Source organism: Danio aesculapii, chromosome 3 (genome assembly GCF_903798145.1).
Source record: "Danio aesculapii chromosome 3, fDanAes4.1, whole genome shotgun sequence".
NCBI classification, from domain to species: domain Eukaryota; kingdom Metazoa; phylum Chordata; class Actinopteri; order Cypriniformes; family Danionidae; genus Danio; species Danio aesculapii.
The window spans coordinates 4,333,931-4,354,818 of NC_079437.1; the positions used below are offsets into that span (position 1 = coordinate 4,333,931).

General features: G+C 38.9%; 1 protein-coding gene across 1 annotated transcript; it reads left to right on the plus strand.

Annotated features, from left to right (window-relative positions):
- The first annotated feature begins 3,141 nt into the window (after positions 1-3,141).
- On the plus strand, positions 3,142-14,143 carry si:ch73-144l3.1 (zinc-binding protein A33). Its single transcript, XM_056452928.1, has 5 exons — positions 3,142-3,770; positions 7,087-7,182; positions 9,987-10,240; positions 10,323-10,441; positions 12,124-14,143. The coding sequence occupies exons 1-5, from the start codon at positions 3,378-3,380 to the stop codon at positions 12,621-12,623; spliced, it is 1,362 nt and encodes a 453-aa protein (XP_056308903.1). The 5' UTR covers positions 3,142-3,377; the 3' UTR covers positions 12,624-14,143.
- Positions 14,144-20,888: the final 6,745 nt, after the last annotated feature.

The following is a 20,888-nucleotide window of genomic DNA, read 5'->3' on the forward strand; positions in this document are numbered from 1 at the left end:
TTGAAGAACTTTTTGATCTAATTTTTATCTCAATTTTAATGTGTTACCTACTAGATAGACAAGAATAAATAACATTTGAGGTGAAGTGCTTTAAAACAAGGCTTAATGCTTCAGTGCTAAAACACGAACTGGCTTGTAAAAATAATAGCTAATCTAGCCTAAATGAAATTAAAGTGAAGCAATCACACTTTTGGAGAAGCTTGCATCAAACTGTTTTCACTGTTAAAGACAATCATCCATTGCACCATTCGGTTTTCAATTTAATTTGCTTAATAAAGGAATCTGAATGAGCAGGGCAGGTTTTACAAAGTCTTTGCAGCACTGAATGTGTTCTCAGATTAACAAACTCGTTGTGAGGATGGAGATGTTTGCATATTTGTGCCAGTCTGTCAGATCAAATTTCTTAAAATACCTTAATATTTTAGAGAAAGTGAAAGTTTGCATAACCAATGATTGATCCTGTCCGCCTGTGACCCACCTACAGTTTTAGGTAAATATCCAGCCTATTTTTCTGTTTGCCTGACCTGTGGATTAATGGCAGCACCCTTAAATATAACTGAAAAATGTTGTGCTCCGGTTCACAAGTGTCACCCACATGACAGCTCGTTATGAAGAACGAGAGAAAAAAAATTAAACATGCTAGACTTTCTGCGATGGTGTTGTGAAGCATCTCAGGCATGTTATCAGTTGTCGTAAACTATGCCACATCACGAAAGAAGAAACGATTGAAACCCATTTGTCGTTTACAAATCCCCACAACACTCTACATCAAGGAAATTGTGCCGAAATCATTGCAAAATAGTGTGATTTGACCGGTGTCCTGACATTTTATCCTACCCGTCAGATTATGCTAACAACACTGAATGTTTCTGAGGTCGGGGCGATATTACAGCTTCATATCACACTACTCCACGTTAAAATTTACACTAGTGGCAAACTCTGATGAGTGGCATATTGTGTCATCAAAATGTGCTACCTTCTTTTTGAATGGGAGGTAGGAAAATCTGACAAGGTAGGACAAATCGACAGAACACCCAGCCTGATCTCACGAGGAAACGTTAGTATTTTACGTTTTGTCTATTTAGTGGCTAATTCATACAAGTTCAGTCGTACGAAAATCAAAACCAGTTTAAAATGGAGGTATGGCACCCAACCCTGCCCCTAAACCCAACTGTGATCGGGTGATGAGCAAATCATACTAAATTGTACGAATTAGATCGTACAAATTAATACGGATTAGCCACTAAATCAAAAAGTTACGAATTGCCGTGAGTGCGTTGGAACACCGGGGCTTCATATAAAAAACTAATTGAATGGAGTACCAGTCACATATAGGCTACTGCTCTTTATTTGCAATACAGATTAAAATAGCCTACATTGAAGGGCACCTGTGGTGAAAAATCTACTTATCAAGCTGTTTTGACAGACATGTGTAAATATAGTGTATAGACAGTCATATTGGGCTGATATAAACACACCCAGTCCTTTTTTTCAATTTAGCAACATAAAAACGGTGGACCAATTGGAGCGGTTTTCAGATCGACCACAACTTCACGTAGGAGAGCGGTCCCCCCGCCCACCAATATTGATTGACAGCTGTGTATTAACATGTTCCGGTAGTCACGTGTAAAATCATATCGACAAGACGAGCGCAAAGCAGCCGGGAATAAAAGGTCTGTTCAGTTCGCTAGGATCATCAATCATCATCAAATGTGATCAAGAGTGAGTTTCACAAGTTTAAAATGTTTTAAAACAGAGCATGTGTGTAATGAATTACAGTGATTCACTTCATCAGCACAGCCGCGTGTCAGAACAATTATATAAGACGACGCTTCAGTCCCGGTTTGTGGACGTTAAATCAGGTTTATTTTGTACATTAACATAACAGATATCCATACAGCAGTGGAGATTAACCTGTATGCTGTCACATATGCGAGCAAAAAGAGTGCAAAGCTAAATGCATGCACTGTGTGTGTGTGTGTGTGTGTGTGTGTGTGTGTGTGTGTGTGTGTGTGTGTGTGTGTGTGTGTGTGTGTGTGTGTGTGTGAACTTTGTAACGACATTGTGTGTGACTCATCGTTGCAACTTAACACAACAAATGCATTAAATACTCATTGGTAAAGTTCTTACTGTAGTATTTCTCACAAACGCTACGTGAGATCTGCTTCCTTTATGTCTGTCTGTTGTCTGATGCAGCCGAGGGAGGAGATTAAGGCACGCAGAAAGGCACGTAGAAACGGTGGGTGGAGAGGACTTGCCTTAAAGGCGCAGTACACCAAAACCGCCTCCTGGTGCAAAAATGTATAAAATAGAATCTTATAAAAGGTATAATAAAAAATCTGTTGGGTGTTTTGAGCTGAAACTTTACAGACACATTCTGGAAACACAGACTCAAATTAAATCTGAAAAATGGGTAACCTAGGTGCCCTTTTAAAAAAAAAAAAAAAAGTAGATTATATATTGGACTATGAATGAAAACTAGCCAATGGTAAATTGTAATGTATGTACAGTGTATATAAAGCAGCAACAATTGTTATAATTCCACAAGGTCTCTTTTTAAAATAATAATAATAATAATAATAATAATAATGATGACGATAGAGAACTTTAAAATACATGTAAATAGTCATGAGGTTTAATCATAAAAACCCAAATATACAGCATGTTGTACAAATAAATTCTAGTGTAATACATTATATTTTTAAAGTAGTGTATTTTTGGCTAAATATAATTCTGCCTTGACGTGTTTCACAATTTAACATAGCATAACAAGTCCTTTTACACTTTTTGAATTCTTAAATATGAAAAGAATCAGAAGCAGGTCAGGTGATGGGAATGAATGAATTCAATCAAGCAAACACAAAATATTCAATATTTTAAACATAAAAGATTTCAACCTGGCCTTGTTAAATAATTTTGACAAAGATTTGATCATGACAGACCCTGGACCAACTCCGTGACATATAGAGCTGGACATACACACAAAGTGTCTTCAGATACTTCATTAAAAACATGGGATCATTGGTTGCTCATTTGTGTCTCATCAAATGTGTTCAAGCCTGTTTTCTGAAAGTTTCGATACAAGTTAATTTTGAATGTGTTATTAAAATTTAACCTGATTATATCCCAGTATTGTTCTTTGACCCATTGTTACACCCATAGGTGATCAAACTTCACTCTTTTACAGCTCTGATGAGGAAGAGACTGATTTATTTCTCCTTTCTGTCCCGACTCGGAGTCATTGACAAAGATTTGGAGAAAGAAAACAAACACTTTCAATCTGGATTTTTGAGAAATTTGTTTCTGATTCTTGTAATTGTCTAGTTTTGGAAACCCTTGTTGAAGATTTCTAGATTTCTCGAACTACAACAGTGAAAATGGCTTCGCTATCTGAAGATTTTTCTTGTCCTGTGTGTCACGACATCTTCAAGACTCCTGTCATTTTATCTTGTAGTCACAGTGTGTGTAAAAAGTGTCTTCAGCAGTTCTGGAAAAGCAAGAAAACTCAAGAGTGTCCCGTCTGCAAGAGAAGATCCAGCAAAGATGATCCTCCAATAAACAAAGTGATAAAAACCCAGTGCAAATCATTGCTTAAGGAGAAAAAAGAGAAACGTTCATCAGGATCAGAGGAGATCTGCAGTTTACACAATGAGAAACTCCAACTGTTCTGTGTGGAGGACAAGCAGCTTGTGTGTTTAGTGTGCAGAGATGCAAAACAACACAACAAACACAAATTCAGACCCATTAGTGAAGCTATTTCATCACACAAGGTAAGACAAATAATCATAAATACAAATATGGGCCTGTTTTTAATCAAACTTCTCAAATTGCTGTTTTATTTAGTCTTAAATGATCAAACAATAAAACTTATTAATTACTCACCCTCATGTCTTTCCCTTCTAATGAGACCTTCGATCATAATCAGAACACAAATTAAGATATTTTAGATGAAATCCTGGAGCTCTCTCATCCTCGATAGACAGCAAGGCTCCAAAGAACCAAAACTATTGTCAAACCCTCCATGTGACTTCAATACTGTAATCATAAAGCTGTAAAAATTACTTTGTTCCCGCTTATCTTTCACATCAGGTCAGTGTGTGCAACGGGCTACTATCGGGCAGTACAGCGTATTGCCGGATTCAATAGCGTATCATGCAAGCTTCAGTAAAAGTGCACCCCAGTCTGATGGGGAAGACGTTTAAATTACAGTTTTTAACTTTTAACATAAATTCAGATATTTTAGATGAAATCCTAGAGCTCTCTCATTCTCCATACACTGCAAAGGTCCAACCAAAAAAACTGTCCATGTGACCTAAGTGCTGTAATCATAAAACGATAAAAATAACTTGTCTATTTCTTCCACATCAGGTCAATGAGCGCATTTACTATGGGTAGAACAACGTATTACCAGAATTAAAAGCTCAACATGCAAGCTTCAGTAAAAGTGCACCCCAGTCTGATGGGGAACATGATGAAATAACAGTTTTCATGCTAAGGTTTTGATTTCTGATTTGGATTAGTATGTAAAATCCAAACTTTAAAAAAATGAGGATGAGTGCAAATACTTTTTCACAGCAATGTGCAAACATTCGACTTTATATGTTGCTGATGTCAGCATGTAGGAGTGTATTGACTGATGCACAGTCAAAGTCCCTTTATGGCTAGTCATTTCACTCTGGCGCCCATCTTTGAAATCCTTCCAGGCATTCTGTTTGAATTGGGAAACCTTCGATTCAATTTATCTTAATTTCTATAGCGCTTTTATAATGTAGATTGTGTCAAAGCAGTTTAATATAGAAGTTCTAGTAAACTGAAACTGTGTCTATCCAGTTTTCAGAGTTGAAGTTTAATTCAGTGTGGTTTAATTTTCCCTGCTGAAAGTCCAAACACTGAAGAGCAAATCCATCTATGCACAGCTCCACAAGTCCCAAATCAGGCAAGCCAGAGGCGACAGGAACAAAACTTCACCAATTGATGAAAGTGAAGGAAAAAACCTTGAGAGAAACCAGGCTCAGCTGAGCATGACTATTTCTTCTCTGGCCAAACTTCCTGTGCAGAGCTGCAGTCTAGGTGCCAGAGACTGGAGAACGCTGGACGTCTATCGTGGAGAAACTGCATGTGTGGGAGTAGGTCACCGGTGGGTGTACAGGCTGGCCCACTGAATCAATGCGGAGACTCGTCTGTCACTGTGGTCTTTCAGGAATAAGTCTCATGCTCTGCACTCCATGTCCCCCACAGCATCTGCTCAGGATACGGCCTGGTCTAGGATTATGGAGACCTTGGGATAATGAAAAACACCTACATAAGCGTAGATGCCGTTTAAATTATAATGTCTTTTGGGAAGTGTTCCCGGCTAATTAATGCAGCCTAGCAATCCTTTAGAGGATTTACATTTCAAAAGCATTTGTGTTTTATGTGTATGCTAATGCAAAGAGATCTGTCTTTAGTCACGTTTCAAACTGAGAGTGTGTCTGCCTCCCGAACTGTGCTAGGAAGGCTGTTGAAATTCTTTTTCCAAGGAGGATTTGTTTGCCAAGCATACGATTTGAATTTCACATTCTGAATCGCCAATAAAATTTAGCAGCTACCTCTTAAATTTTCCCAGGTAGCAAAGTATTCTGGCCCAAATTTGGCAAAGCTGGCACAGCAGGCATTAATTTGGCACTGGCATACAGCATGTAGGCCAAATATGGCCCAGGTTTACATAAGATTTGGCCCAGATTTTAATTTCTATGTGTCATATAAGTTTGGCCTATCTTGACCCACACTTAAAATACATTTATTTTTGAGTAAAGAAAAAGATTCTGCTAATCAGGTCACTTCAAGAAAAAAGCATGCCCATAGCGTTCCTAAATCCTAATGCTTCAAGGGGTTGTCAATTTAATTGCAATCATGACAGACCAGCATATCTGGCCCAATTCTGGGTTATTAACTTGTCTGAGACTTGAACCAGACATGGTCCATGTTTGGCCCTTGTCTGGAAGCCAGACTTGGTCCACTCATGTACCGTAGTTCACTGCAGCATGTGGGCCAAGCAAAAGCTTGTTGTGTGGGCCAGAGCTGGCCAGAGAAATTTGCTATGTGGGTTGTTTCTAAGTGTTTGAATAGCATGAAAACTGCATTTTTGTTGCTTTCAGTCTTGGGATTTGCATTTGAATGCTGGAGGCAAGAATTCATGAGGTCGAATGGGACAGACTGTACCTTAGTAATTTTATACAAATGATAAATTTGGTTATTTAAAAGAGAACAGTGAAGGCTTTTATACTTGACATGTTCACTGTTGTACTATTATTTGTAACAACAGGGGTGACTCAGTGTAATTGTCAAGATGAAACAGTGGGGAAGAAGTGAGTGGAGTTGTTAAACGAATTAATTTGACTATAAATAAAACTAATAAGTTGTGTATAATTTGAGGACACTTGTGAAAATGTTTGCTTTTAGTACAGTTGGGGAAATTAGTAACTTAGGCTACATTTTTATATCCATGTTAACTTTTCTACTTAATGCAAAAACTGTTATATAATAAAAATAAATAATTTAAAAAATGTAAAAAATAAAAGTTGTCCAAGAATTGATACATTGTTTCTCCTCAAAGCTTAAAAGGAAACCTCAAGGACTCCACATCAGGCGGTTGTTTTGGGTTTCTAAAATTGTTGCGTGCAAATCCCCTCAGCTCGGCCAGACTCTGCTCCAAATCGTTCATCATTGGATGAGGAGTCATGGTTATTGTTACAAATAGTTGTGCACTCCGCGAGCGAAATGTCATGCAAACATGGACTGAACCCCTTCATCAGAGGGTCGATGATTGGCTCCTTTATAAAAAGGCAGAGCTTTCTTCCCTAGAGCAGCCATATTTACTGTTACATCTTCCCAATTCAAAACTATGAGTGACACATCTAATGCATTCAATACAGTCTTTAGCACAATGTAGTTTGTCACCTATTACTTGAAGCTCTAGACTTCCCCAAAAGGCCGGCTCACACTGCAATTCTTTTTTTTTTTTTTTTTAGATATTTGAACCACTACATATTCTCATGTTCTTTTCACTGTAATCTGGAGTTTGTTCTTTTATTTGTTCAATTCTAGGAGGAGCTCAAGACAGCGCTGAAGCCCTTGAAAGAGAAGCTTAAACACAATGAAGACTTTAAAAGAGAGTTAGAAAAAAACGTTCAACACATCAAGGTGGGGACTGATATAATTATGATATAATTTGGTATGATATGATTCTGGATCTGTTTTGACTAGTATGATATAATTCTGGATCTGTTTTGACTAGTAAAACTGTATTGTGAAGAAAGTTTCAGTCTTTGATTCTAATTGGTTGAGCTGCATTCGAAGCTGTTGTAAAATACTTTACAAACACACAGCTTGTGACAGTTGGTTAGCAACCACTCCACTATCAATAGAAACCTAAAGAAACTGTCCTTGAATATTTTGTAAAACCTTGCTGTTTGTATGTAATAACTGCAATAAGCTTTTTGAAGCTGTGCCTTATAGTTGATTTTATGTTGAAAGCCTTTATTTGTCACATACACTGTTACATGCAGTGAAAATTGGACCCCTCCAATCATACACAAACATCACACATTTCAGGAGAAGACAGGTCAGACGAGAGGTAGCATAGAAGAATAAATAGAATATATTAGGGAAAAGGTAGGTGAAAAAAGCCCCCCAGATTGTCCTTAAAGTAAGGCAGTGTGAGAGCAGGGGGGAAAAAAATCCCCTGCAACAAGCACATAAACATAGACATATTATCGCAACAGAGGATGTGGAGATAGTCTGATGTAAGCAACAGCCACCCAGTCCTGCAGCTAGAAAAGCGCTCGACAGATCCCCCTAAAAAAAAGTTCCACAAAGGCATGGGATGTGGGAGGCAGTGACTGTCTATCTGTAGCTGTGTGTGTGTTTGTAAGCCTGTGGAGTCTCAACAGGTGTTCTTGGAATAGAGAAGAGGAATTCAGAGCATCTCATTATGTTGTTCTCTGGGGGAAGTTATTTGTCTCCAGCTATGGCCTTGGCTGAGGCCATTTGGTAGGAGTGCTGCGAATAAGCCAAAAGAGAACAAGGTTTCCAAATTTGGGTCAATATCTGGCAATTTTGCAGATATCTAATGTCTGTCACTGGTCTCCAGGTCTGTCCAAATCTCATTGCAAAGCTGCTAGTTTCTCTGTAATGTTTTCCAATTTGCGGTCCATAACTAGTTTGAAGCTTGGTGGGCTTTTGAGCTGCACTGACCGCTTTTATCAATCGTCGATACCCCAGGGCCCCACCTCAACCTATCAGCAGAAACCCTGCTATCAAAGTTTTGAATAATTCAATTCATCTTTATTTGTATAGCTCTTTTACATTGTAGATTGTGTCAAAGCAGCTTCACATAAGATTATAGTGAATTGAAACTGTCAGTTCAGTTTTCAGAGTTTTATTTCAGGGTGGTTTAATAGTCAATGCTGGGAGTCCAAACACTGATCTGCAAATCCATCGATGCACAGCTCTACAATACCCGAACCATGCAAGCCAGAGGTGACAACAGTGAGGAAAAAACTTCACCAATTGGCGAAAGTGAAGGATAAAAAAACCTAGAGAAACCAGGCTCAGTTGGGCACAACCATTTCTCCTATGGCCAAACATCTTGTGCAGAGCTGCAGTCTAGGCGACGGAGGCTGGAGAACGCTGGACCTCAGCGAAGACTCATCTGTCCCTGGAGACTCACAGGAATCAGACGCATGCTCTCTACTGCTCCATGACCACCACAGCAGCTGCTACGGCCTGGTCTAGGATTGTGGAAACGTTAGGATCATCTCTTCACAGATCTTGGATTGCTTCAGTGGTACTGCATAATCTCTGGGTGCCTCGGGATGAGTATTCCCAGGTGAAAATAGAGAATAAAGAGAATAATTAGCGTAGCTGCTGGTCATAGTATATATATAAATGAGATGCGTGGAGGACATTCATGCATCATAGCACTATGTGATGAATTCAGTGTATGCTTTGCTAAAAAGATAGGTGTTTAGTCTAGTTTTGAACTGTGAGAGTGTGTCTGAGCCTCGGACAATATCAGGAAGGCTATTCCTGATAGCCTCGACCACCTTTGCTTGACTTTGCTGTTCTAGGTACTAACAGAAGCCCTGAGTTTTGAGATCTTAAAGAGCGGGTGGATTATTTAAAGCTTTATAGGTAAAAAGTAATCTTGTAAGGAGGATACAGTGTAAGGAGGATAAAATTGGGGTGATGTGATCAAATTTTCTAGACCTGGTAAGAACTCTGGCAGCTGCATTTTGTACTAGCTGAAGTTTGTTAATAGAGGATGCTGGGCAGCCAGCGAACAGAGCATTACAGTAGTCCAGCCTAGAAGTCATAAAAACATGAACTAGCTGATGAATTAGCATGAACTATGAAGATGAATAAATAGATATCTTCAATATCTACAGGGACAGAGCAGCCAAGCACATGACGCGCCACTTCTCCCACCTGTCCATCATGTATCTAGCTGCAAACGCATCTGCAGCACAGTTGGGTTCCCCCGAACCCAGTATTCTGATTAAGAAGATGGTGTAAATTGTGTTCAGAGACCAGTTGATCAAATCCATAATTCCTTATTGTTTGGAGAGCAGGGCAAGGAGAGCCTCAGAGATGGAAAAATAAGACGAGACAGGAGGAGCCAGCCTGGAGAGATAGGGGAGGGAGAGGGAAATGTGAAGTTTGCATGCGAGTTTCCTCTGGTGCTCCAGTTTGCCCCACAGTCCAAAACATGTGTTATAGGTGAATTGGGTAAAACCTGGCTGTAGTGTATGGTGCTTCCCAGTTCTGGGTTGTGGCTGGAATGGCATTCACTGCAAAGACCGCATACGCCAGAGTAGTTTGCTGTTCATTCCACTGTGCCAACTACATATAAATAAGGGACTAAACCAAAGGACAGTGAGTGAGCGAGTGAGTGAAATGATGTGTTGATATAGGTGGTTATGTGTCTGTTTTTTTTTTTGTTTAAGACTCAAGCTGATGACACCGAGCATCAGATTAAACAGCAGTTCGACAAGCTTCATCAGTTTCTCCAAGATGAAGAAGCAGCTACAATCGCTGCACTGAGGGAGGAAGAGAAGCAGAAGAAGCAGATGATGAGGGTGAAGCTGGAGCAGATGAACACACACATCTCAGCTCTTTCACACACGATCAGAGACACTGAGGAGATGCTGAAAGCCAATGATGTTTGCTTTCTGAAGGAGTTACCAGGCTCAATGAAAAGGTTAGTGATCTCCTGGTGTCTCTGCTCTCTCTGCTTCTGAGGCCAAAGCCACTGTTGTTCTGACTCTTGAATGTTCTTCCAGAGTCCAGATCTCACAGCCGGATCCACAGATGCCTTCTGGAGCTTTGATTCATGTGTCTCAGTACTTGGGGAACCTGCCATTCAGAGTCTGGAGGAAGATGCAGGACATCGTCCACTACAGTAAGAGTCTACACTACATCTGTCATCTAGGGCTGGGCGATTTAATAAAAGTGATTTTCATGCACATTTTATCAGTAAAACTGGTTCTAGTAAACGTGCATTTAGATGGAGCAGACAGCTACACAGAGTTGTAGTACAGTCTTAAGCTACGCAAAAAATCTGTGTAAATTCGACTGTTTTAATCGGTCAATAATGCGATGTTCTGTGATAATGACAGCTGGTTACATCACTTCTCAATGATTCCTCCACCCTCCTTCTTCCCTAAACCCAACCGATAGTGTTGGTAATCGTGGCTGCCTGATTTTTATCAGGTTCACAGATTTTACCATTATCTCACCCTGTTTTTTTTACCTGTTTATTTATTTTTTTTGCCTTTTGTGTTTGTCTGTCTTGCTTTCTGGAACCTGTCTTCATTTGACCCAAACCACATTATCACTGTCAACTCCTCTCTGCGTCTTAAATTCTCTGACTTATGCGGTGTAAGGATGGCTATATCTCTCCATAATATTAAACCCTGAAAACTGTTAAGGAACTACACACGAGACAAGACCACGAGAATGGTCAGACACTAAAACAATAAACTTTCTAATCTGAGAAGATCAGCTAGAAAACCAGTTGTTCAGGTTGTCTCGATCATGCATCCTGAGCCCCCCTCTCTTTGCCCTGGACTTTACCTTCTCCACCAGAGCAGCTCACTCACATTCCACACAGAATGTTTAAGTTTTTAATATGGTGTATCTTGTGGCTTTATATTCATGTTTGGTGTCATTTTAAATGTCTCTGTGTGATTGGTAAAGTGGTCTTTATTTTACTGTAATATTTTACAATCTCCCTTATATCAGTTAATTTGGGTTTTGACTTTGATAAGATCTTTGCCAGATGCTCCACTCCAGGGAAAATTGTCTTCACATCAACTCATGACCAGGCAAGAGGCTTGTGAAGCTTTTATCTGACTCCAATTTATAATAATTTTAGATTTAGATTCATCTAACTCAAGTGGATTACCTTATAGGTTGTGATTAGGTCTAGTTTAGGTTGGTTAACCTAATAAATCCTTATTTTCAATTAATGGTTCATTGTTGAGCCACTGGACAAACTGGTGACAGTGGAAAAGCAGTTCACATGGAGGTACCGTGAAAAAAACAGAATGGTCAGCCGATACCATGGAAAAAAACAGAAGCTGTTGGTGGTCTCATACCATAGCCTTCGCTTCAAAGACCAACCGTACCTCTGGCTACATAATTCGCTCCTTCCAAAAATGTATTCGTGTATACGTATTCACAATGAGCCTGTGTTGACTTCTTTTGTGCCAGTGAAAGTTTATTTTGTGCTACCACTTCTGTCATTAAAATATTAGACATTGCATGCAACTTTAATGTGTGGCCATCTTGTCCAGATCTCATTGGAAGAAGAGATAGTAATACCTCAGTGTTACCACCAGGCTAAAAAAGCAATATGAATAAAATACTAAGCCAGTCACACACTGTGATTTGAATGGGAAGATTGCATGGAACGTTAAGCCAAAGCTCACAATTAATTCCAACCTTTGTGCTGCTTCTGTTATTAGAAATATTGGACTTTCAATTAAAGTTGATGATATCAACATCACGTAGGTCAATTACCATCATGATAGGATTAAGTGTGAATTGCAATAAAAGCAGTCATTGATTGTGTTTCTACAGCTCCTGTAATTCTGGATCCAAACACTGCTCATCCACGTCTCATAGTGTCTGATGATCTGAGCACTGTGAGTTACAGCTGGGATGAACAACCACTTCCCGATAATCCAGAGAGATTCGATATCTACGAGTGTGTTTTGGGTTCAGAGGGGTTTAATACCGGAAACTGCAGCTGGGATGTAGAGATTAGAGGAAGTGAATGCTGGAGTCTTGGAGTAACTACAGCATCAAACCGGAGGAAGGGCCGTGAGTTCTGTAACGCTGATGTCTGGAGGGTGACCTACGATCCATACAATCAGCTCGGGTCTGGTACTTCGGTCAAGCAGGATCTTGAGCGTGTGAGAGTGTATCTGGATTATGATAGAGGAACAGTGTCTTTCTCTGATCCTGTAAATAACAGACTTCTACACACATTCACAACCACCTTCACTGACACAGTCTTTCCATTCTTCTGTAATCTTGACGAAGTTAAATCTCTGAAGATTTTACCTGTTAAACTGTAATAACACACAATATAAGTCGGAAATAAAATCTGATAATTAAACTAAATATTTCAAACAATCTACAATCCCAAATCAGAAAAAGGTAGGACAGTATAAAAAAACGCAAATAAAAAAGTAGTAAATGTAGTGATTCCGAAATTTACTTTGACTTATATTTCATTGCAGACAATACAGCAAACATTATTTAATATGTTCCTCGTGGCTTAATGTTTTTTTTTTTCTTTCCCAAAATAAACATGTATTCCAATTTAGTTTTTTGCACCACATTTTGGAAAAGTTGGGACAGTAAAAATTTACCACTCTGTAATGTGCCATTCCTTTTCACAACCCTTAAGATGTTTAGGGACTGACGACACTAAGTGATGAAGTGTTTCAGGTGTAATTTTGTCCATTTTTCCTGCAAACAAGTCTTAAAATGGGCAACAGTACAGAATCTTCACTGTCGTATTTTGTGCTTCAAAATGCGCCACACATTCTCTATTGGAGACAGGTCGGGACTGCAGGCAGTCAAGTACCTGTTTCCTCTTCCTCTGCAGCCAGGGCTTTGCAATGTGTGCAGAATGTGGTTTAGCATTGTCTTGTTGAAATATGCATGGGTGTCCCTGATAAAGAAGGCAGCATATTGTGCTCCAAAATCTCTATGTACTTTTCAGCATTAATAGTGCATCACAGAAATGCAAGTTACCTTTGCCAAGGGCACTGATACAACTCCATACCATGACACACCCTGGCTTTTGCACTTGTTGCTGGTACCAGTCTAGACGATCCTTTTCGTCTTTGGTCCAGAATACACTACGTCTATCTCCCCAAAACATACCTGAAATATTGATTCATCTGACCACAGTACACATTTTCCATCTATGATGGTCTATCCCAGGTGCCTCTAACCACAGAGAAGTCGACAGCACTTCTGGACACTGTTAACATATGGCGTCCTTTTGCCACAATACAGTTTTAACTGGCATTTGTCAGTTTAAATCGTAATAACAATCACCTGTTGACATCACCTGTTTCAAATCACATCATTATTTAACCACTTTACCTGATTACTGCCCTAAACAGCTCCTGTAACAATTTGTTTTGGAATGTGTTGCAGGTCTGAATGACAGGAAAGGACGTATATTTACAAATAAAATGTTGATCAGAGAATTATATTGTGTTCATATTGTCTGCAATGAAATACAAGTCAAAGTCAATTTGGAAATCACTACCTTTTAAAAAAAATTATTTGTGTTTTCCATACTGTCGCAACGTTTATGATTTGGGGTTGTTACATAATATGAAAGTGTAAATTTAGAAGAAAAAAAGTGCATTACACAAAATTTCTCTTTGTATAATTAATGCTCTGTACATGTCATATTAAGATTTCCTACATTTCACCACTTATAAAGATGTAATTACACGCTTGTCACATACAAGTGCCCTGTTGTCAGAAATAATTTAAAAATACAGCACTGGAGAGTTTTTATGGTGCTTCACTTCGAAAACATGTATTGTTAAACAATAAAATAATAAAGACTCTTCTGTCTTGCTATGTTTTTTAATAGTCAACATTGTTGAGATTCATGTTGATGTGTCATAATGATGCTGAAGCTCTAACATTTTTTGGAGAGCCATATTTATATCCCTTTCCAACAAAAAAAATCTACCACATTATTTAGTCGGTAACAAAGGCAAGGCAACACAAGCTTATTTAAATAAATCAGCCCACTATGTGGGTGGTAGTCATTATTATATCATGAGCATTAGCTAACTGATGCCACCTACATTTGAGCTAGTTTAAAGGTTAAAGGATCACCTCGGATCACCACAGTGGTGAGGTCAAATCAATTGTTTTCAATACAATTTATACCTCTGTTAATTCTTGCTTTGACAGTTCATTCGGCTATGGTGACCCCTGGTAAATAAGGAATTAAGCCAAAGGAAAATGAATGAATAACTCTCTTTTTTACAGCATAAAGCTGCAATCAAGCTGGACTTTTCTCCCCATTGACTTCCATTTATACGCACGCAATTGCATCAGACTGAAAATGCAAGTTCGTGCGTCAAGTTTCGCAGTTCACTGCGTTGCAAAGTTCAAGCTTGGTCAACTGACCTGCGAAATTGCATCACTTGACTGCGTGAGACCAATCGAGGATCAAAACATGACCTCTCGGGACAGAAATTAAAAATATTGAACAATCGCTCGCTTTTTTTAATGTTTAATCATCTTGTTTAATCTTGCCCCTTTTTACAGTGCTGTACTGCAGAATTTCACAAGCTCAAACTCCAGTGTGATCGCAGTGGTTTTATGGTGTGACCGCAGTGGTTTTAAACTCTGTGGTTTTATGGAGATGACTTGTTTTGCAACAGTTTGTTATGAAGCCTTACAAATCTTTTGTTTTGAATCAGTGATTCGGGGCATGTATCAACTTGACAGAACCATGTGATTTCAGTAAATTTGAGAGGGGTCTGGCTGCAGCCTTGGTGCAGATGCAATCTGAGCTGCATCCAATGCTTTTTAGGGCGTATTCTCACTATTTACAGTTGCCTTGAACCGTGCCGAAGCACGCTTGTCCCCCCTCCCCTCTCTCCCCACGGCCTGCACTCCCATTGCATTCGAGCCTGAGCATGCTTACGTCATCGATGATGCGCTGTTTAGTTTAACAGAAAGAGAAGCGTTATTGCTCAGCACAGTGCAGATTTCTTTATTTATATCGTTATAGTTTGGGATGCAGTGACACGCTGTCAAATATTTTGTATTTATTATATATTTGGAAGTTTAGGTCACACTTTATTTTGATGGTCCGTTTGTTGAATTAAGTTACATTGCATCTACATGCCAACTAATTCTCATTATATTATAAGTAGACTGTTAGGTTGGGGTTAGGGTTAGTGTAAGTTGACATGTACTTGCAAAGTTTCTTATAGTCAGGTAAATGTCTGTTGAAGGAGCAGTATCAAGAGGACCATCAAAATAAAGTGTTACCGAAGTTTTTACTTAAGGTGCAGCTGTCGTGCAGTGAGGGCTTTGCATCTTTAATAAACTACGACAGTTTGCGTTCATTGAAAAGTAAGACCATACTTAAAAAAAAAACAGCTTAAACCAGCCTAGGCTGGTTGACCAGGCTGGTTTTAGAGGGGTTTTAGCCACTTCCAGGCTGGTTTCCAGCCATTTCCAGCCTGGTCTTACCTGGTCAGGCTGGGAAATGACCAGCTAAATCCAGCTAAAACCAGGCTGGTCAAGCTGGTTTTAGCTGGTCATTTTCCAGCCTGACCAGCTAAGACCAGGCTGGAAATGGCTGGAAACCAGCCTGGAAGTGGCCAAAACCCATCTAAAACCAGCCTGGTCAACCAGCCTAGGCTGATTTAAGCTGTTTTTTCAGTAGGGGAATGATTAATAAATCCATATGAAGCAGTCCTTTAAAAGTCACGTCTTCAGTTTCGGACTCACAATTGTACTGCGCCAAAACCCAAGTGAACCGCACTCTGGCACACCTCTTCCAACAGGGGCAGTGCCGGCCAGCTGAACCATGCCTGAGCCCGATTCAGAGTACTCACACTTGTCAAACGAACCGGGAAACGTGCTTGGGCACAGTTCAGATCTCTGAGCGATGCAATCTCAGCTTGCATCATAAAAGCTGCATCCAGATACTATTGAAGAAATTTGGGCTTTGTTATTGGCACTCAGATGGTGACATGCTTTATGCTGCAGTGCATTCTGAGAGTATCATACAAAACTCATTTATGACTCCCAGCATGCACTGCAGCATGAAGCATTTCACCATTGTTGAGATCCATGTATTGTTTCTTAATGTCTGTGTTGAAAGTGATTGAGATGATCATTTGGTTTTTAATACACTGCTGTTTTTTGAAAATAATTAGTATCATAAGTAACATCAATACCACATTGTTTTCATAACTGCTTAAATGAATGACGTCTAACAACATGAGCATTTTTAGAATATGTGACTAAAGAATTTTGACTGATGTTGCGACACATTGAAGGACAAAACAATAAAAAAAATATATATATTTTAAGTGAATATAAATACTTCACCTAGAACACTAACTACTCGCCCAAAAATACTTGGTGAATCTCAATACACAATATACTGTATAATTCATCAGTTCACTTAAACTATTTCCGAGCAATACATGAAATTGACCACTAGGTGTCACAGTACAGGTGTTGGATTGTTCTGAAATCTTGACACTTGATTTGCTTCAACTGTTTCAAAAGGCTGCTTTGGTCCATGTTTTCTACTTTGAAAACTTCGAATCAATATTTTAATATAAAAAATGGGTTTTGTATAAAGCAAGAGCATAGGTCTCAAACTTAATTCCTGGAGGGAATCTGCACATTTTTGCTCCAACCCTACCAAACACAGCTGATCCAAATAATGGTGTTCATGACTCTTTTAAACACCTCGAGTGTTTGGATCAGCTGTGTTTGGTAGGGTTGAGGCAAAACTGCAGCCCTCCGGGAATTGACTTTGAGACCTATGAGCTAGAGGTTGAGACATTCAATCCTCAGCAATGGTGAAAAAAAAAAAATTATATAAAATTTATGCAAAATTTGCATTCCATTTTTTAAAATTAGTCGTACGAAAAGTTAGTTTAAATGGTCATACATTCATATTTCCTCTATTATGTTTGCTTTTGATTTGACAGTGGATTTGACACATTTCAAGCTGCCTACAATCAAATCAAACATATGTAAATGAATTTTGAGTATATTGAGTGTTTTGAAAAAGATGTAAAAAAAATTTAAATGAATGAGAAAAACAACAGAATATTTATCCAATCGGTCAATTAAAAGAATAGTTTCCAACTTTCTTCAAAATATCTTATTTTGTGTTGAAGAAAGAAACTCAGCAAAGATAAAGTAATGGGTGAGTAAATAATGAAATTTCATTTTTGTGTAAACTATGCCCTAAAGATTATTAAAAAAATAACTTACACATTCAAAAATAAAAAGATAATCATAAATGTGATCAAGTTTCCATAATGCAATTTAAAAACAATTCACTGAAAACACCCATGAATCAAAAACGAACACATACTTTTTTACAGTGTTGTAATTTGCTGCATAATTCATGTACAGGCAATCAATACTTTTCCCAATGCAAGATGTACACAATCGATATATTTTCTTCCTCAGAAATCAGCTTATGAGCATCAGTTATGAGTTTATTCTGACTGTTATATCAACATCACATTGTATTTCATTAAGATCTTTTCCCTGCGACTTCACTGTGATTATTTTCTCTCTCAAACTGCTTGTGTTTTCTGTGAAGCACAACCCGGAGAGGCTCTGAATACTTTTAATATCCACCATGTAGGCTTCCAGCTCTGAGAATCGAGGCGTCTCATTGGGCATCAGGAAGCATTCAGGCTCATCTACTGTCCCGTCCACATTCTCCACAATCACCACCTTAAAGAAGTCAGATGGCACTATCTTCCCTTCCAACTCTACAGTATCCTTTTTAAACTCTACGGGACTCTTTTCCAACTCTCTGGGATTTTTTGTCAACTCCACCGGACACGTTTTCCACTCTACAGGATTCTTTTCCAACTCTACAGGATTCTTTTTCCACTCTCTGGGATTCTTTGCCAACTCTAGTGGACTCTTTTCCAACTCTACGGGATTCTTTGTCAACTTTCTGGGATTTTTTGTCAACTCTACAGGATCCTTTTTCCACTCTCTGGGATTCTTTGTCAACTCTAGTGGACTCTTTTCCAACTCTACTGGATTCTTTTCCAACTTTAGAGGATTCATTTCCAACTCTGAAGGAATCTTTTTCCATTCTACAGAATTCTTTGTCAACTCTACAGGATTCTTTTCCCACTCTCTGGGAGTCTTTGTCAACTCTACGGGATTCTTTTCCAACTCTACAGGATTCTTTTCCCACTCTCTGAGAGTCTTTGTCAACTCTACGGGATTCTTTTCCAACTCTACAGGATTCTTTTTCAACTCTCTGGGATTCTTTGTCAACTCTACGGGATTCTTTTCCCACTCTCTGGGAGTCTTTGTCAACTCTACGGGATTCTTTTCCAACTCTACAGGATTCTTTTTCAACTCTCTGGAATTATTTGTCAACTCTAGAGGACTCTTTTCCCACTCTCTGGGATTCTTTGTCAACTGTACAGGTTTCTTTTCCAACTCTAAATGAATCTTTTTCCATTCTACAGAATTCTTTGTGAACTCTAGTGGATAATTTTCCCACTCTATAGGATTCTTTGTCAACTTTACGGGATTCTTTTTCCATTCTATGGAATTTGTCAACTCTACGGGATTCTTTTCCAACTCTCTGGGATTCTTTGTCAATTCTACAGGTTTCTTTTCCAACTCTAAATGAATCTTTTTCCATTCTACAGAATTCTTTGTCAACTCTAGGGGATTCTTTTCCCACTCTCTGGGATTCTTTTCCCACTCTCTGGGATTTTTTTCCCACTCTCTGGGATTTTTTGTCAACTCTACGGGATTCTTTTCCCACTCTCTGGGATTCTTTGTCAACTGTACAGGATTATTTTCCAACTCAACAGGGTTCTTATTCAACTCTACATGATTCTTTTTCAACTCTTCGGGATCCTTTTTCCACTTTCTGTAATTCTTTGTCAACTCTACAGGATTCTTTTTCCACGCTCTGGGATTCCTTGTCAACTCTACAAGACTTTTTTCCAACTCCACAGGTTTCTTTTCCATCTCTACAGAATTTGTTTCCAGCTCTTTAGGATTCTTTTTCAACTCTACATGATACTTTCTCAACCCTACAGGTATTTTTTCCAACTCTATTGGACTTTTTTTCAACTCTACAGGTTTCTTTTCCAACTCCACAGGATTCCCCCTATGTCTGTAAATTGGCCCAGTGTACACATGGACATTACAGACATTGCGATCATTAGCTCTGTCTCGACAATAGTTCTCCAAAGTTTTCCATGTCCTCCTGTTTAACTCCACATGCTGCGGTAAAATGTTGCTGTTCAAAAAGGTGTCCTGATGGGCTTCCCTGCACCACCTGTGATTGGCAGCCACAGCAAGATGACTTTTAACATAGACATTTCCAAAACTTCCCTGCGGCACATAATTGTTAACCAAAGTCTGCTGGTTCAGTATCTCATACACCCATTCAGCATTGTTGGTTCTACTGTCGAATGACATGACATATGATTTTCTTCTCCTTATATCAGTATCAGAAGGAAGTCCATGGGTTAATTTAAAAGGGGATCTGACATCTTCAACATCATGTTGCGTAAATGTTGGTTCACTGATGTACATTTGCGTGACTGGGATTCGTATGTAGATGGTTTGATCTTGTAATGCTGTATTTTCATCAAATTGGGACTGTCCATCATCAAAAACATTGAGATTATTCCCAATCTCCTGAGCTCCATCCAAGCCCTGATTGACATTGTAAGTTGGCATTGAATAATTAAAAGTCATGTGCTTTTCTCCAGCATGTTGCTCAGCTGGTTTTGCTTTCTCCAGTTCGTCATTGCTCTGGGATGATTTCTCTTCTGAGTTTTCTTTCATTCTTTCTGCTTTTGGACAAACTTGACTTGTATCATCAGTTGAGTGAACACCGTCATCCTCTCTTCCATTCTCTTTTTCCGCTGTTGTTTGGTCAGATGTCTCATGCAAAATCCCCTCGGCACATTTCTGATCAACATTTCCACTCTCTATCAGATCTTCATTTCTTATTTCTCTTTTTAACAGCTGCATTATTAACACAAGAGCCCAGCATTTTCTCCTTTTGGAGCCTTTATTCATTCTTTGTGTTTTCCCCCAGGCTCGTTTGATATCACCAGCCGGCCAGCAGTTACCATGCTCTTTATTAATCCTGTATTTCTTTTCAATTTCTTTTTCTGTGTCTCTTATGTACCCAAACTTTCTAAAATATGAGAACAAGTCCTTCGCTATGACACATAAAGTGACTTCAGGTGGGTTTTTCCCTTTTTTCCTTAGAGTGGTTTTACCATTTGCATTGCGTTGTTTTACTGCACTCATCTTGGTGGATCAGATGGACAGAGTTTAGGATAAAGATTCGTCTGATGTGTTTTCTTCTTCAGGATCTTTTGTCAGGTATACAAAAACATGTAGTCCTGAAAGTTGATTCAGTCTCATATCTGGCAAAGGATTTGATATCTTCACATCTGTACTCCTCTGCACAAAACACAAATGCGCACACACAACAATCTGATTATTGTATGGCTCTCTGGAATACTTGAGTGTTCAATCACATCATTCCAATGTATGCTATTCAGATATATATATGTGTGTAT

Excerpts from the sequence above, each read along its gene's own strand:
- si:ch73-144l3.1 (XM_056452928.1), top strand. The coding sequence starts at position 3,378 with ATGGCTTCGCTATCTGAAGATTTTTCTTGTCCTGTGTGTCACGACATC. Across the intron at positions 7,183-9,986 it reads AAAACGTTCAACACATCAAG|ACTCAAGCTGATGACACCGA; the intron begins GTGGGGACTGAT and ends TTTTTGTTTAAG. Across the intron at positions 10,442-12,123 it reads GCAGGACATCGTCCACTACA|CTCCTGTAATTCTGGATCCA; the intron begins GTAAGAGTCTAC and ends GTGTTTCTACAG.